The sequence below is a fragment of the Cylas formicarius genome, unplaced genomic scaffold, assembly GCF_029955315.1.
Source record: "Cylas formicarius isolate icCylForm1 unplaced genomic scaffold, icCylForm1.1 PGA_scaffold_3__17_contigs__length_32017465, whole genome shotgun sequence".
In the NCBI taxonomy this organism is placed as follows: domain Eukaryota; kingdom Metazoa; phylum Arthropoda; class Insecta; order Coleoptera; family Brentidae; genus Cylas; species Cylas formicarius.
In genome coordinates, this window is record NW_026844326.1 from 12,055,784 (window position 1) to 12,073,721 (window position 17,938).

Sequence of the window (17,938 nt, forward strand, 5' to 3'; positions counted from 1 at the left end):
TTCAGCACCAAGAGATACTTGATCACTACTGCATATTGGTGGTTTATTTAATGTGTTAACCATATAGCTATTAGATTAATATAGTGGCGCTACTAGGCGGTAACGATATTTTCGCAGAGAAGGCAATGATTTTCCGCGCATGCTTCTACATTTCACCCACTAAACCGCCATTTTTCTTCTAAACACTGATTTCTCCACATATGACTCGGTTTCCCAGAACATTTAACGAGATCTAGGCATATTTTGAGAAAACACGGCCGTAACTTGACGATGTGTTAGCGGCCATGTTGGTTGTTAAGTACCGTAAGGTCATTGGTTACAAGGGAGATTTTAAATCTCGCGCATGCGCATGTTGCATGGACCTTCTTTTTTTTTATAGTTGCATCATAAGTTCTTGTATTATTGGCATATGCAGGGCCTCTATATCTCTAGTAGCTATATGGTTTTAACTATTGTAAATTACTAAGAAACAGTGATCTATCTTTCCAAAACGGTGCGTTTTAGTCAAATGGAGACGATGTGCACCACATACGCAAAGTGTATATTTTAGGATGCGTGGAAAAAACGGATTATTTTTTTTTAGATCTGACACACAAAAAATAGTTGCCACTTACCTCTAGAAAGTACTTACCTCGCACGAGCCCTGAATATTAATGGGAAGATTATCCTCTTTATAGTTTTGCATTTTCGATTTAGTCTCATATAAATAATCTTATCTTATCACCAATAGATCATAAAGCCAATTTTATTGATAATTTATCACTGATTGATGATAATGTCACAGTCGATATAAAAAAGAATGCAATCGAAGCTGTAAAATCTCGAGATGGTACAAATTGTAGGTTTTAAAAAATTTGAGATGGATCAAAAGAACATCAATTCGATTATTCAAAAGGATTTGAGTGACTTTGTTTCTCAAAAATCATTGAATTTGTTCAAAACCTTTGACCTACCATATGATTTCCTGGATGTTGACATTGCATTGCGGGATTCAGATGAGAGTTATAGGAAAATAAAGAATACTTCAAACAAATCAAAGTTGTAAATGATGCAGCAGAGCGTTGAGTAGCGTTGGTCTTTGAATATAATGAGTGTTTGACGAAAAACGAAGAACAGTTTTAATATTTGCTGCGAGTTGTTAAAGAACATCGAGGACTATTTCCTGACTGTAATAAAAGTCGATTTGTATAACTAAATCTAAAAAATGTATATTTTTCTATTAATACTATATTAAGGTATAAAATTTCATATGGGGGAACAGAATTCTTTTTCTATTAATGGATTTATTGATATTTCTTGAATAAAGATTTTTTTTCTGAAATAGATAATACATAATTTCAAAATTTATTAAAATGAATAAATTGAAAATTTTCATTAAAAACTATGAATTTAAGTACCGATTGAGATCGATAAATCACAAGAGACCTTTTTTGTAGAGCATTAAGAATGATAATTGAAAGCATTTCGAGTTAATTATTTTTCATTCAATAACAAAATTCAGAACAAACAGTTATTTTTCTTTAAATTCTTCAATCTTTCACCTGGAATATCTTTGAAAAGGTTCGAAAAGTATAAGGGACCATTTTTGTAGACCGTTCAATTTTCTATTAAAATTATTAATTAAATTAGCTTAATGATCGATTGGTCATAAGAAGAAAAGTCTAATGAGGATAATCTTCCCATTGATATTAACAGCTCATACGTGGTAAGTACTTTCTAGAAGTAACTCGTTTTTGTGTGTCAGATCCAAAAAAAAAACGTTTTTTTGATAAAAAATCGTTAGTTCAGGTGTTAGTTCGTGTGTCAAATTATTTAATACCATTCTGACTTCATGCAGTAACGAACGGTGGTGCCAGAAACCTCTTAATCCGTTTTGAACGGCCGAACAATCGGTTCATTCTATCAATTAAAAATTGTAAAGGATCGTAATCTACATATCAAGCCGGAAGTGAGAAACTGCTCGACGCTATTTTACTCCTCACCGGAAGTTTGCTTACAGCTCATTTAACGATTATTTTAAATGTCACTCTCAGACTTATTCATGTCCGCCCACTATTTATGACCCGAAAGTATCGGTTTCCGTAGCATTTTCAACGGAAGATGGATAATTAATTTCCCTGGCTTGTTTTGATCCGATGCCTTCAAGTTTTTATAACGTCACTTAATAATAATAATAATACTTGGTAGTTAAACTCAAAGTCATGAACGTAATAACAGACGGGCATAATCTTAGGCAAATGATATGCAAGACATCGGTTGAAAGGAATACTGAGTGATTCTCGTTCAGTGTCATATTACAAATTACTTATCGAAGTAATCTGGATAATTAAAAGTTATGAAAAAGAAAAAGTAACTACTACTACTCTCTATTCTAAAAGGCCCAATTATGCACTGATCAAAGCGTGCAAAAAGCATCACTTTGAGATATCATCTTGGACTAAAGTAGCGTTTATCAAACTTGTTGCAATAGTTTACTATTACAATCCGAATAATGTTTTATTAGATGAAAAGTTATTTATTTTGTTGGTGTGACATGTATCCCCTATTTTTACCTGTACCTTGGGACTTTTTTGCTTGTAATCGTTTTATACAATAATACCCGTGATTTAGTTGGTACCCAAAGAGGAATGCAGAACTTTGCATAATTTACGCAATTTCTTATTTATGCCTGTCATGTCCGCCTGTGTAGAGGGTGACCTGTTTTAGAGGGACCTATACCTTATTTCGAGACCTACGGGGGTTCTAAAAAAAAATTAAATACAAAAGTTGTTTCTGTTAAAATGGTCTTATTTTTTTATTTTCCTAATTGTCACTTTTTTATATACAGGTTGGTAAAACAAAGTTAATTTTTAACAAATAATTATTCATTATTCTCAATAATATAGACCAAATGTCTTTAAAAAATATATAGAAACCTGCCTGTTCAAATGCACAAACAAAATTGATGATATTATTAATTTTGACCTTTTTGTCATAATCATTGCAGTAGTTTTGAAAACAATAGTAGTTCTCTATTGTGTTTCTGATTTTTTGACAGGTATCAGTGTATTATAATATTTTAATCTTTTTTTTTCTGACTTACACTATTTTCTATTTATTTTATTAACTTGCATTTTTGTCGAGTCTATTTTGTATAATGTATACGAAGGAGGAAAAAGTTGACGTATTAGAATGTTACATCGCCAATAACAAAAGTCCGGCTCTTGCTCTCAGACATTATAGAACCTAATTTCTCGATAGGCGATTGCCAGGAAAAAAATATTTGCCGAAATATACCAGCGGTCTCGAACAAATGGCAGTATTTTAGTGAAAAAAAAAATAGGAGCCGAACGGTTTTGGATGAAAATATGCAGCTAGATGTTCTTCTGCATTTTGAAAATACTCTAGAGACCTCCACCCGCCTTTCCGCTTGGGATGTAGACGTAAGACGAACCACACTTTAAACATGTTTAAAAATTAAGAGTTATAGGGCATTTAAATTCACACCAGTACAAAAACTACAAGAAGCAGATTTTAACTTAGACTCGAATTTTGCAATATAATGATGGATAGGCATTTTGTAGACAACATATTTCAAAATATAATTTGGACCGATAAATCAATATTTACGTCTGCAGTGTTATTCAATAGAAAAAATACGCATTATTGGAGTTCAGAAAATAAAACATGTTTTTTTGAAGTAATAATATTCCCCAAACAGGGCATCCAAATTTAATTTGGCAGCAAGATGGCGCTCCTTGCCATCGAAGTGCTACAATCATTCGTTTTTTAAACGAAAATTTTCATAGAGTAGATTGGATAAGACGGAAGCATGTCCTGGAGAGCGAGGAGTCCAGATTTGACCCCGATGGACTTTTTTTATGAGGCACATTGAAAGATATGGTTTACAAAGATAAAAATCTCAAATGCCATATACCATTTAGAAATAGTATATACTACTTGTAGTCTTCAAAACGGCGGACATATTGAAAAACTAATTTTATTAATTTTACTAGTAATAAGCACTAGTAGTTAGTGTTAATTTTTTGTAATCATTTCACGTAGACATTTAAACGTAGAAATAAATAATTTGCGAAATTTGGCAACATTGTGCAAAGCTTAATGTTCTGTTGATGAGAAGCTAATTCCCAGTTTCATATGTTAATAATTTACCCAGTTTTTAATTTTATCTGCCAACTAACCCAAAACGGTAAGTCAGAGACCTATACTATATTATATAATTGAAATTGCTATTAAAGTGGCTATTCGAACATCCAACAATATACAGGGTGTCTTATTTAAGAAAATTGAGAAAAGTATCATTTTGCAAATCGTGGCAACACCGACTATTTTAAGAAAATATTTTAAATTTGATCAAACGAAAAGCATTATTTTCGTAAAAATGACAGATGGAAAAAAAGTTTAAAAAGTTAATAAGCAACCCAACAATGATGGTTTAACCCGAATCCTGAAGATGATCGCTAATAAGTTCGAAACGGCGCATCACAGACTCATACTCATATATATCGTTAATTTTGCCTTTGAAAGGACTCTCTAAAAATGCAATCAAATGTAGGGTGTTCTATTTAAAAAAATGTAACATTGTTTTACCACCCTGTATATAAAAAGTGCCGATTAGGAAAATAAAAAGGTAATTTTAATAGAAACAATTTTTTGCATTTAAATTTGTTTTGTAACCCCCGTAGGTTTCGAGATAAGGTATAGGTCCCTCTTGAACGGGCCACCCTGTAGAGGATGGGCCAAATTGGACACTATTAAAAGGAAATTCCCATTTCTAAATGAGATGAACCAGAAATGATCTTAACGTCTGGGTGGGTTCGATTTTCATAAAAAAATTACAATTAAAATAGTGCATACATGGATTACCATTTCAAAAATATACATTTTGGAAAAGTCTCTGCAAACTTTTTTGCTTCGGAAGCTTTTGTTTCCCCCAATTGAATAAAATCACGTATGAGTATAATATTTTAAAAAAAAAGTTTAATAATTATCAACAGAAAAACCAATTTTTTGATCATTCACAAAAGAACTTTAATTTGCCTACTTGTTCAAAATTGAAAAACAAGAAAATATTCACCAGAACAAATGTAGGTTTCTGTTTTGTTTTTAAAAATATGAGATACGGATCGCGGATTGATGTCACTGGTGAAAATAAAAAGAAAGTGACGGGCACTTGCCTTTTGAAATTACACAAAGACATCTTGAATCTAGTTATAAAACTTATGGTAGACATTTCGTCAATAGGATGATTTGCGAAACGTCAGTAAGTGCGATTCAACGCACGAGGAATCCAGAAATTTTGTAAATAGTATTATAGTAGTCTGTGGAATTTTCTTTGAAACATTAATAATTAAAATATAAAAAATAAAAATTAACTTCTATAAAAATCAGATAATATAAACAAAATTGTTTCTTGAAAACTTTGTCACCCTGTATCTCCAAACACGTTTAGTACGCACATTCATATACATTTATTTTTCTTAAATCGTGGCCTGGGGACTCAGTATCGACACTGTTATATAATTTTTTTTTCTAGTTTTTCGATTCACTTAAGTCTACCACTCTTATTACTAAGGCGCTCTTCTTTGTTTTTAAACGAAATTTGATGTAAAGTCCTTAATGCTAAAGGGGCTTGAGCCCACCTTAAAAAAAAGTATAGGTATGTTTTAAAAGTCTTTTAATGATCCATAATTGCAAGATTTTAAAATTTCTAAAAAAAATTAAACAAGAAAGCATGAGGGCAGTTTCCTAAAGTCATAAGCATTAAGGGTCAAATTTTGTCTAAACATACAAGATAACATTAGTGATGAGTATGGTAAATTAAAAGTTAATCGACAAACTAGAAGGAAATTATTTAGGAAAGTTCGTAAAACAAAATTGCCACCTTATAATTCTATTATTTTTGAGTTTTGCAAAAAATACCATACAGAGTGTTTCAAAACCAATCCGAAAAACTTAAAGCATTAGGGACATACGAGTATGTCGGAAACATAAGGTTTTTATTTTTATCTTAGAACCTTACTTGCATTTTTTTTATTACCTTTTTAAAACGAGTGGATGGGATTGACTTCTAATTCTAGCCCTATGAATTCCCTTAAGTAAATTTAAAGAGAATCCTACGGAATGACTTGGAATACAATAATTTTTGATATACGGTTTTATTTAAAACTTTTTTTCCTGCAGCTTTTCAAAAAAACTTGCAGTTTCTAAATTTCTGCATTAGTGTGATTCACCATTATTTATTATTAATTAAAACACTGATGATTAAACGATTAGATAATAAATTTTTGATTAAATTTAAATTTTGTATTGAAACTAACAATACCAAATAAGGCACTAATAAGAAACGCCTTAATAAATTTTTTTAGCTCGCTAGGTAGTGCTTCAGATTTAATTTTTTTATTCTTACGTGGTAAGTATGATGAAAAAATTGTAAACTGCAACATTTTCTAAATAAACCAAACAATGTAATTAAAACGAATTATAAATAGGGGTAGTCTATTCAATCCCTTCCGCATATTTTACAATAGTAACACTATGGTAATTATGTTATCGATCCATCTATTTTAGTTTTTCAGGGGGAAAAAAATAAAAACATAGTTTTTCCGCCACATTTGCAGCGCAATGTCTTAGCCTTTATCATACTCTAAATTCTTCGTATTTTTTCTGAAACACACTGTATTAATTTCTCGAATAGAACCAGCCGTTAATTGTCTTGCTCATCATTTTCGGACAACCTGTATAATATATTAAAGTTGCTTTTTAATAGGAGTATAAACATAGACAGGTGTGCATGTTGAATCACCCATTACTGGTGTATTTTTGTTGCTGCTGCCGCCCCTTGCGTCCAAAAATAATTAAAGAGTCAGCATTTATTAAATATCGTTCCCGTGTCCCAAAATATACCAATAAAAGGCGAAACTGCCACTAATGGTTGTTTGCCTTCGGAGGCGAGTTCGACTCCATCATTTGAAAATGGGATGCGTCCCGTCCAAACTATCAGTCTTTATCTCGCCCAGAACGCACTATTAGTCATTTCGTGACAAAATAAACAAATCGTGTGATCCATTTATCTCTAGTGCAGCGTCAAAGTTATGCGGCGTAAATAATAAATTCCCGCCTTGAAGTTCTGGGAAAATGCGGAAACCACGTTCGCACAAATTAGTTTTATTTTTGTATTTTAATTTTAAATTTATTTTTTGCACGGTTCAGTGTTTCTCCAAACCGACCGCGGATAGGCAAGGTTTATTGAATAATGCAAAGTCCAGCCACTCACATACACGGGCGTCGGTTTGTTAATTATTTTCGCGGTTTAATTTTTTTTTGATTAATTTCAATCGCAATAGCAACAAATTGTTTTGATGCCACTTGAACATTTTTTTACATAGAACCCATAGTTGATCAATTAACCCGCCACACACAGGCCAATTTGATCAAAGTGCTGGCCAATATAATTTATCTTAAAAAAATATCTAAAAATGATGAATAATGAATTTATTTAAGAAAAGTATAAATTTTAATGATAATACAGTACTTTACACTATTATAATGCTACACGTAAAAATATACAGTGTGGTCGAAAAGTCGTACCTAAATTAAATACAGATTAATAATTTTTTTTTAGAATGACGTTAGAACATTTTTAATTTAGTTTCTTACTTGTTCACATTTTTACGTAATTCATTTATTTTTCAGTGACAGTTATTAAAACTTACGAAGATGAGATATTGATATTTGAGTACTTTGAGTATTAAGAATTTCGCAAGTCTTATTATTTTTTATGGACTATTGAAATTTGTACAGTTGCGTCTATGAAAATCTAATACAAAAACATATCTCATAATTCCTGGTCTACTATAAAAAAAAATCTGATTAGATGCCTAATAACTTTCTGTGTCACAAATTTTTAAAATGACACAGGGTAAACACAGGTTTTAGACTGTAATGTATGCTATATGTTATCCATTAGTCAAAAAACACTTAATAGTCTAGGATATAAATATTTCTTCTCAAAAAGCTGTGAATCTGGCAACATTGCCATTAGCATTTTTGAATTTTGCATGTTCAAAAACCCTAGAATAGTAAATTTTACCAAAATTAAAAATATATACCAGCACTTCTTAAAAAATTAAAATTAAGATCGCAAATTATCGCATAAGTATATTAAAGCATATTAAATAAGAGTTCTATGCTAATTTGAAGATGGGGAAATGCGGGGAAATGTACTTTTTGTCCAAAGAAAACGAAACATTTATGTATTTTAAGAAGTGACGCCATTGTGACATTAAAACAATTCATAGATGATAATAATTGCGTAAATAATAATAATTATATGTTTGTACTTACCACTAGCAATAGGATCCATACAATAATTTTTATTAGTTTTCAATCAGCAACTTTCGAAAAAATGGTTAAATACACACTGATGCACTCTGATTAAATGAATACAAATTAATAAACTTTCAAGTTTCAATAACAATATAGCGCGTAGCAACGCGAATCAAAACAAAAGTTTGTTTATTTATAATAGCCAGGTAACTAGATTACTGAAATGTAATGGATTTAGCTCAAGATTTCTAAGTTGGAGTTTCTGACTTTTGGCCAGCTTTTGAGGAAAATTCCCCTGTGTGCGCCAGTAAGATAGGAAATACCTAGAAACGTAGATAGTTCAGTCGGAACACTTCGTTCCATGACTATAAAACTGTGCTACTAATTTTTGGCTAACCCTTTGAACTCGTATGGCCGGATTTTAGGGTTAGTTTTTTAACTTCAATCCTAACCAGCCTACGAAATGGGGGATAAGAATTTATGTAATGGCGGGTGCTAACACTGGATATGTTTATTCAATTTTGCCGTACTACGGAAGCTTGACATTAGAAGATTTAGTGAGACCTGATTTACCTATAAGTACAAGGATAGTGTAGTCAAAAATTATTAGACAATAACCCAGGATGTATGGGATATTATTTTTACACCGATAGATACTATACGAGCTTGCCACTTGCAGAAGAACTGTTAAAACTAAATGTTGATTTGACAAGCACTATTCAAATCAACCGCAAATGTATACCTGATTCTAACAAAAAACCAACATTTGCGAAAGATAACATATTTGCATGCAGATCAGGTAATTTGGTGTTACTGGTGTTGAAAGATAAAAGGGTCGTTGCCACACAGTCCACAGGAGAGTACGTCAACAGAATAAGTCAAATATAGTGGTCGATCACAATAAATTATGGGGGGTGTCGACCGCGCAGACTCTTATTCAGCGTCATACTGTTTTCTGAGGAAGTCTTTGAAATAGTGGCGAAAGATATTGTTCTGAGACTCGAAATGTCCAGTGTCAATGCATATTTATAATAGAAAATTTCACAACGGGGCCAAAACAAAAAACCAATGACACATCTAAAGTTTGTTCGGGAATCGGTTGACGAGATGATAAAAAACTTTCGGCAGGGGTCCAAAACTTCTGGCAGACCATCATCTGTAGATACAGAAGAGCGGCCAAATGGTAAATTACATATTTTACGCCAAAATGACGGAAAGAAAAAAGACTGTGCGGTATGTTATAACCGTAAAGTATAAGGCGGTAGGCGGGAAACTGACACTTGCACCCGTAAGCCTGGACTACACATTGGTGATTGCTTCGAACGGTACTATACACTACAACATTATAGGATGTAATTTTTTATATTGTGTATAAATTTATTTTATGGTAATGGTAAGTGATTTTGATAATGTTAGGTTTTATTCGTGTTCTTCTACCCTGAAGATTTATTTTTTTTTGTAAGTCATTACTTTTCGTTTAGTGTTTTCAAAGTTTTTTTTCATTTAGTTATTTTCATGTTATAATTGTAATAAATTATAAAATATTAAAGAAAAACAAAATCGCATAGTTTTTATTAAGCGATTTTTTTTAATTAAAAAAAAATCCAATAAAAAAAATCCGAGTAGACACATAAGTAGATAAAATAAGTCAGTCAGTCAGGTTAGTCTGCAGTATCTTCAGTAATCCATTTCTACCGCGTGTATCCTTGATTTATTTCTATTGTTTATCTCCCAGAACGCTGGTCCATATGTTCCTATACTTTCCACAATTGTCTTATACATTCATATTTTTTATTCTTTAAGATCTTTGTGCTGTTCTAGTTTGCCCCATCCTGGATATTAGTTCATCGTTACTTCCGTCATTCGATGTTATTTTTACTACTAAGTATGTAAAATCTGTTATAACCTTTTTAGTTCTGTGACCAAATATTTCGTTTTTATTGAATTTATTGTAAGTATTCTTCCTGTAACTTTCTAAATATATACTCTACATCTATCTCGTCCTCGCTTATAATGACCTGATCATCGCATATTGCAGCACCTGGTTCACATATATTTTAAACAGGGTGTTAGCCATGCAACAACTTTGTTTTAAGCCCTTAGTAATAGGAATTTTTCTTGAAATGTTTCTGTCGTTCCTTATGTGGTCATATTAGTATAAAATTATTGTACATCTTTTATGTAGTTATTACTCATGACTCGGCACAGCTCCCACAACCTGCTTAATGTGAACGAGTCATAGGCTTTGGTACAATCTATAAATATGATATGCGTTAAGTAAGTTATACGCTAATATTTTCTCAATTAGGTGTTTCGATGTAAAAATGCTAAGAGTGCACGATCTTTCAACTCCGAAATCGATTTTGTTCTTCTACTTTATTTCATTCGTTGTTGTAATCTGTTCATTATTATTTTACCGTAGATCTTTTTTTGAACAGGTTGCTCACATGAACTTGGTCCAATTGAGGTGATATAGGAACACCTCTAAAAAACAAATTAAATACGTACGCCAATATTTTAAAGAGATTTTTTATTTGGTCTATGCTAGTAGTAGTTCATTTGGAATTCCTCCAGCTACTGTAACTTTCTTATTTTTTAGCCCTTTTATAATGTTTTTAATTTCTTTTGCCGTTATAATTTCATTATCCTGGGTGGCCTCTTTTTTATCTACACTCGTTTGTTTATTTAAGATATATTCCGGTCGTGTTGTTGCCTGTAGTAGCTTTCCCATTCATTCATTTCAATCATTTCTAACTGTTTACATTCCTTTATGTTGGTACGAAGACTTTTCATTACCTTCCGGGCTTCCTTTGATTTTGATTGTTTACTTCCTGGAATTTGTTTTCCTACATTCCATTTCTTCCTTCCTATCTTTTGGTCATTCTTTGTTAGCCATTTCTAATACACACCTTCTTGATCTCCAATAGGATCTCACGAGTTCAGCAGTTAGAGAGATTTTAATTTTAGGAAGAGTCACCATTTCCTAGGGCCTCATTACAAAATAAAACAAACGTTATATGTAAAAAAAAAGTTGTATTCCTGCAAAAACGCAAATAATTTTAAATTTTGTTCGGGAAGATCATAGTGAAGTAACATCAAAGCTAAAGTGATTCACGTTTAGAATTTATAATGGTATTAAACATTATAAAACCCATTGTACTGTTAAAAATGTAACTAGGAAGAAAACGATCCAAAGCCTTGAGTTGGAACCATTAGTCGCGTAGTTAACGAGTTTTATCCATTTGGAAGAGTTTTCCGAAAGAAACCACGAAAAAGAATCGTCAAATTCGATTGCAATTCACCCGAAATCATTCCAGTTAGACACTTAGCCGAATGGAAGACTACATTGAAGGCCACTTACTGAAGAATTTAATCCACGGTTCACAAAATTGAGTGTTAAACGCGGGGTGGTGCAATTATGATGTGGGGCTGCATATCATGGTTTGGAGGTGGGCCAATTTATAAAATAGATCGAATAATGGATCATGAGAAATACAAACCTATATTACCCGTGACCTGGAAATTTTAACAGAACAATGATTCTAAACATAGGGCAAGGTCAGTAGGGACGTGGTTTGAGCAAAACCTTGTAATTGAATGGTCCTCACGTAGTGCCGACGTGAACCCGATTGAAAAACTGTGGAATGATCTTAAAAAAACTGACCTAGTCGAAGCAATACAAATACATGGATGGATTAGTGAAGGGTGTTCATGCCTCCAATTGAGTCTATGCAAAGAGAATGTCTCGTGATAGAAAATCCTGATTTTTCTATTATAAAATTTGAACATAAAATTCGTTTTTAATTAACAATTGATTTGTGAAAAGAAAAATTGTAAATTTATTTATATACGATGATAGATTTGTGGTGGAATGTGTTGTATATATCTGTATCTATGTAATACTAGAAAAAAAAGCTTTCCAGAAACATTAAATTTTGGATCATTTTTATTTAGCTCGCCGCCATTGTGGTAATTACCTGATCTTGTAGGATAGGGTAATTCTTTAAATAGCCACTTTCATTTCTTTATAATGTAATTACACTAGCAATCGATAAGATACATACGCATAGGTTTTACACTTCGGAACAAAACAAAATCTAAATTCACTTTTTCCTACTATAAAATACACAGTGATGTCTGAGAGTTTAAGACGAGAACTGGAAATACAGTAGAAGTATGGACATATATATATATATATATATATATATATATATATATATATATATATATATATATATATATATATATATATATATATATATATATATATATATATATATATATATATATATATATATATATATATATATATATATATATATATATATATATATATATATATATATATATATATATATATATATATATATATATATATATATATATATATATATATATATATATTCTCACGTATTGATTCACGGATGGAAAAATGTGATGACAGTATATTCCGGGATATCATCCGTTCGCTCATTGAACTCCGACTGGAATCCTGCAAATCCTGCATCCGACTGGAATCCTGCAGACGTTTCGCCAAAATCTCACTGAGTGTTCGAAGTGTTTTCGGAGCGCGAGCATTGAAGATGCCAAGTGAGATTTTGGCGAAACGTCTGCAGGATTCCAGTCGGATGCAGGATTTGCAGGATTCTAGTCGGATGCAGGATTCCAGTCGGAGTTCAACGAGCGAACGGATGATATCCCGGAATATAGTGTCATCATATATATATATATATATATATATATATATATATATATATATATATATATATATATATATATATATATATATATATATATATATATATATATATATATATATATATATATATATATATATATATATATATATATATATATATATATATATATATATATATATATATATATATATATATTATTTTTCTAAAGAGTAGCCCATAATGACTGCGTTTTTATTTTATTCATCCGAAGCATCGTCTTTTTGTGGTGTATAATGGTGTAGTTACGTGAACAAATATATTATTATTATTATTAATAAAGGATCAACTTTATGGCATAGATAACGCGAACTGCACGCACGATAACGAATCAGCACGAAGGCAAGTCCAGCTTAGTACCTAAATTAGACACCGTGAAATATTTTATTGTTACCGAATTATCTCACCTGTCAAGTAAATAACACAGGTGGGCTTATGTAATTATAGCCCCGAGCCGATACCAAATTAGCGATATTATCAACCAAATTGTTTTGCCCGAAACGAAACGCCATTAATTTATTATCAATCCGGAGAAAATTCAAAAAAAAATTCGCCCTGTTGCTTAAATGTTTTTGGCGCTGCGAAATCTTCTGTAATAGACACATAAAGCGATATATTGTAAAAGAAATTATAAAACTGTTTACGTAACTACTATAGACAACTATTAATTTAATTAATAAATTAATAGAATTAATTAATGTGTATTTAATTTCCATTTTTTTTTTCTACAGCAAATTAGCCAAATCAGTGGCATTTTTATAGTATATTGCTATTTGTATTTGCCGACCTGACCTCGTAGGTTCATTCTGAAAGCAAAACCTATTGGCGAAAATTTGTACAAAAAAAGTGTAATTGGATTTTCACCGCATCTTTCGATCTTCAAAAGTAACTGAGGTAACCCGCATAATGTTTAATTAACAAAAAAATTTCTATATACCTAATAATTGACCTTCATTAAAAAGGTTGAACTTATCAAATATACAATACAAAACTATAATGTTCTGAAAGAATCCACGGTGAGGTAAGAACTCCAAAATATTTTCAAATATGCAGTGTTACCGCTCTATATAAACGTGGCAACATCTTGCTTAATTTAAATGGCACCCAGTGTAACTTATTTCACTTTCAGATTGTACACATGAAATAAAGTGACTTTTGTTCAGGTTTCCCTACACCTATATCTTACCGTTACCGAAATAAAAACTAATTTCCTAGAGTTTTAAGCAATTTGGACCAATGAAGAAATCTGGATAGTGTCTTGATTTAATTGAGACTCTTGCAGACAGTTGCTGCAAGGGCTCAAGCATTTATTCCTGGCTTGGAACGTACATACAGGGTGTTTTAAAAATAAGATTTTCGAATTATAGGAAATTTTGTTCAAGTTCCCTGGACCTGTCTCTTACTGCCTATGAAATAAAAATTATTTTTCTTGATTCTTAGATAATAATATCAACATTGGTTATTAATTTTTAATTAATTAATCAATAATTAATTAATTAAAACATTAATTTTTATTTCAAAAACTGTAAGAGATAGGTATAGGAAAACTTAACCTAAAACAAAATATCTAGTTTTCAGTTACACACTAGTGTCCTTCGAGAAAAAATTAACCAAAAATTTTGCAGTTTTAATGAGATAACGTAACATCCTAACAACAAGATAAAAAATAAACGGTTCTTATTTATAAAAAAACTACCTACGATTAATTATTTTTAACAAAATTGTTTGTAAATAAATTATTCACAGCTTTCTTGCAAAAAGTAGAACATAGGAACTAGATAAGTTGTTGAAAATGTCCTTCACTTTGAAGGACACGCTTCAGTTCTTTTCCTCATATTGTCTTCTTTCTTCAGCTCTTCTACAGTGTTAACTGTGGTGCGATAAACCGGACTTTTAGGATGTCCCCATAAGAGAAATTCCAAACTATTTAAATCTGAGGACCTAGGGGGCCATGGTTTAAGTCCGCCGCGACGTAGCCATGTAAATATTCTCTTACAACACTAAAGTGAGCAGGCGCCCAGTCATGCACGAACCACATTGGCAAATCTCTTCTAAAAACCGGCGATAATTATAGCCACTTAGCCTTCCAGACAGGAAAAAGGATCCAATAATTTCAGCCCAATCATTTACCGAAATCTGTTCTTGATGTTTAAATTCTACAACTGCATTGTGGAAATTTCTGATTGTATTTCTGGAAAAGTTAGCTTCATCTGTAAATGGTAACAAGGATAATGCGCAATTTTGTCCAAAAACCATTGACAAAAAATAACACACAAGGGAAAATCTCTGGGAAGCAAGGTTTGCAATTTTTTTCGTGGAAAATTTTCCAAACCAAGATGTGCGAGATATTCAGATTATTTTCAATTTTCTAGTAGTAACTTCAGGATTTTCATCAATAGAATTTAAAACTGCTTCTTCACTTGGTTCTTCTTTTTAAACGATTATTTTCCCTCGAAGTTCAGTGAACCTTCTATGTACATTTGAAAACGTTCCTATCAAAACTCGTCCATTCTTTTTTAAAATAACAATGCTCGGATATTTTAAACAGCAAATTCAAAAGACGAGAAGGACTGAATTAAAAATCTGACGTCAGACAAAAGTCTTGACAACAAATTTAATAATTCTTACAGATTGACCTGAGGTGGCTTTTTCATTTCCAATCCATTTATTAAAATAAATAAGAACTAAAAGTACAGATTTTAACGAAATTCATGTCAAAATATATAATTTCGTGAAAATCTGAACTTTTAGTTCTCATTTATTTTAATTTTTACAGAAACAACCTACTACAAGTACTACGAAGTACGAATACTTAGTATTCGTACTTCGTTTTTTGAAGTATTTTTATAAAAGAGATAGACAATTACTTTAGTAAGATATGATAATGATAATAATTCTCGGTAGTGAAAACCGTACATCTGATTGAAAAAATCAAGAAACCAAATTTCGTACCCCCGCCAGTGGTGTATTTGAAAGAAAAATGTGGTAGACTAAATAATGTCTGTACATGTGTGGCAAATTTCATTAAAATATCTAAAGTAGTATTACAGATATTGAAAAAATATATTTGATCTTTGAAAACTTTACCACTCTGTATCCAAAAGTTAAGACAATTAGGACATATGTTCATATGAAGTTTTCTTTTTATTGACATTCGATTATAAAACACCCTGAATATTATAATAATTGTTTCCATTTTAGTTTCAGATTCTCTATTTTCCGCAACCGGTTACACCTTCGGCGCACCCACCCCGCCTCCCGGCTCGCCATATTCGCCGATACCTGTAGCGCAGCTCGAGCTTCTGGCCAAGGGCTTCACCAACTCGAACATTATCATACAGCAGCCCGCGGATTTTCCGCCGAGTCCGAAAAAGCTGCAACAGATTGCGGAAAAACGGTGCGACGAAAAATGCTGCAGCCTGCAGAGACCTACGAAAATATGCCACTGTGGCGCGTCACCGATCAAAAAGATCCACGAACTGAACGGATGCTCGCGAACGAATCCCATAGAATGGAACGGTGTGAACGTGAAGAAGGAACCTGGTGTGAACCCGTGTCAAGTGGCGGAAATAACGACGAGCGTGTCGCCTATCGTCAAAGTCGAAGTCGCTTCGCCGATACAAAAAAACTGTGACCAGAACGCTATCATTGGAAATGCTTTCATCAGCAATACTAGTAAGTTTTAGATTTATGGATTTATTTTAAACGTATTCGGGTTTGTAAAAATGGACTATCCTTGAACGGTTCACGGATTGCTATCTAACTGCGCAGAACTAGGTGCGCCTTGGCTTGTTTCTAGAACGGTTTTCGAACTGTCAGCGAATTGGCAAAGACCTGAACGCTGTCCATTGGGGCAAAGGGCATACCGAAACTAAGGGGTGTTTTTTTTCGACGTATAGAATATTTAAGTTGCAATAAAACAACGATGGATTATTCGATTGACATGAATTTTATTTATCCGAAAGATAATCTTGTCGCATTACATTTTAAATATGATTTCTGGCATATGACCGCCACGGCTGGCGCGGATGTAGTCCAATCTGGACGTCCAATTGTCGATGACTTTTTCCAACATTTATGGCCGTATATCGGCAATAACACGGCGAATGTTGTCTTGCAAATGGTCAAGCGTTTGTGGCTTATCCGCATAGACCAATGACTTTACATAGCCCCACAGAAAGTAGTCTAGCGGTGTTAAATCACAAGATCTTGGAGGCCAATCCACAGGTAGAAAACGTGACATTAGGCGGTCACCAAACGTGTCTTTCAATAAATCGATTGTGCCTCGAGCTGTGTGATATGTTGCGCCGTCTTGTTGAAACCACATCTCCTGGACATCAATTCAGGAATGAAAGAGTTAGTAATCATAGCTCTATACCGATCACCATTGACTGTAACATTCTAGCCATCATCGTTTTTGAAGAAGTACGGACCAATGATTCCACCAGCCCATAAAGCGCATCAAACAGTCAGTTTTTCTGGATGTAAAGGTGTTTCGACATACACTTGAGGATTAGCTTCGTTCCAAATGCGGCAGTTTTGTTTGTTGACGTAGCCATTCAACCAGAAGTGCGCTTCATCGCTAAACAAAATTTGCTTATGAAAATCGGGAACAACGGCAGTCTCGTTTTGGGCCCATTTGCAAGCGTTGTTCAGGCGTGAGTCTATTCATGATGAATTGCCAAACCAGACTGAGAATAAAACACTTGACAGCTGTTAAATCGGTCGCCATCTTGAACAGTAATGCCGACTTAAAGTTCTATACATCAAAAAAAAAAACACCCATTATTAGGTAGAGTTTTCCAAACCATATACCGTTTTTACAGCATAATCCAGTATTTAATTGCAGGAAATTCCACAATGACGTTCCAGAT

General features: G+C 32.6%; 1 protein-coding gene across 4 annotated transcripts in view; it reads left to right on the forward strand.

Moving 5' to 3' along the window:
• Nucleotides 1-17,938, forward strand: part of LOC132699910 (protein winged eye) — a 118,403-nt gene that overhangs the window by 77,582 nt on the left and 22,883 nt on the right. For all 4 annotated transcript variants that reach the window (XM_060666892.1, XM_060666894.1, XM_060666893.1 and 1 more), the window contains exon 4: nt 16,266-16,739. In XM_060666892.1, the coding sequence (XP_060522875.1) occupies nt 16,266-16,739 (474 nt within the window). The remainder of the gene's footprint in view (nt 1-16,265; nt 16,740-17,938) is intronic.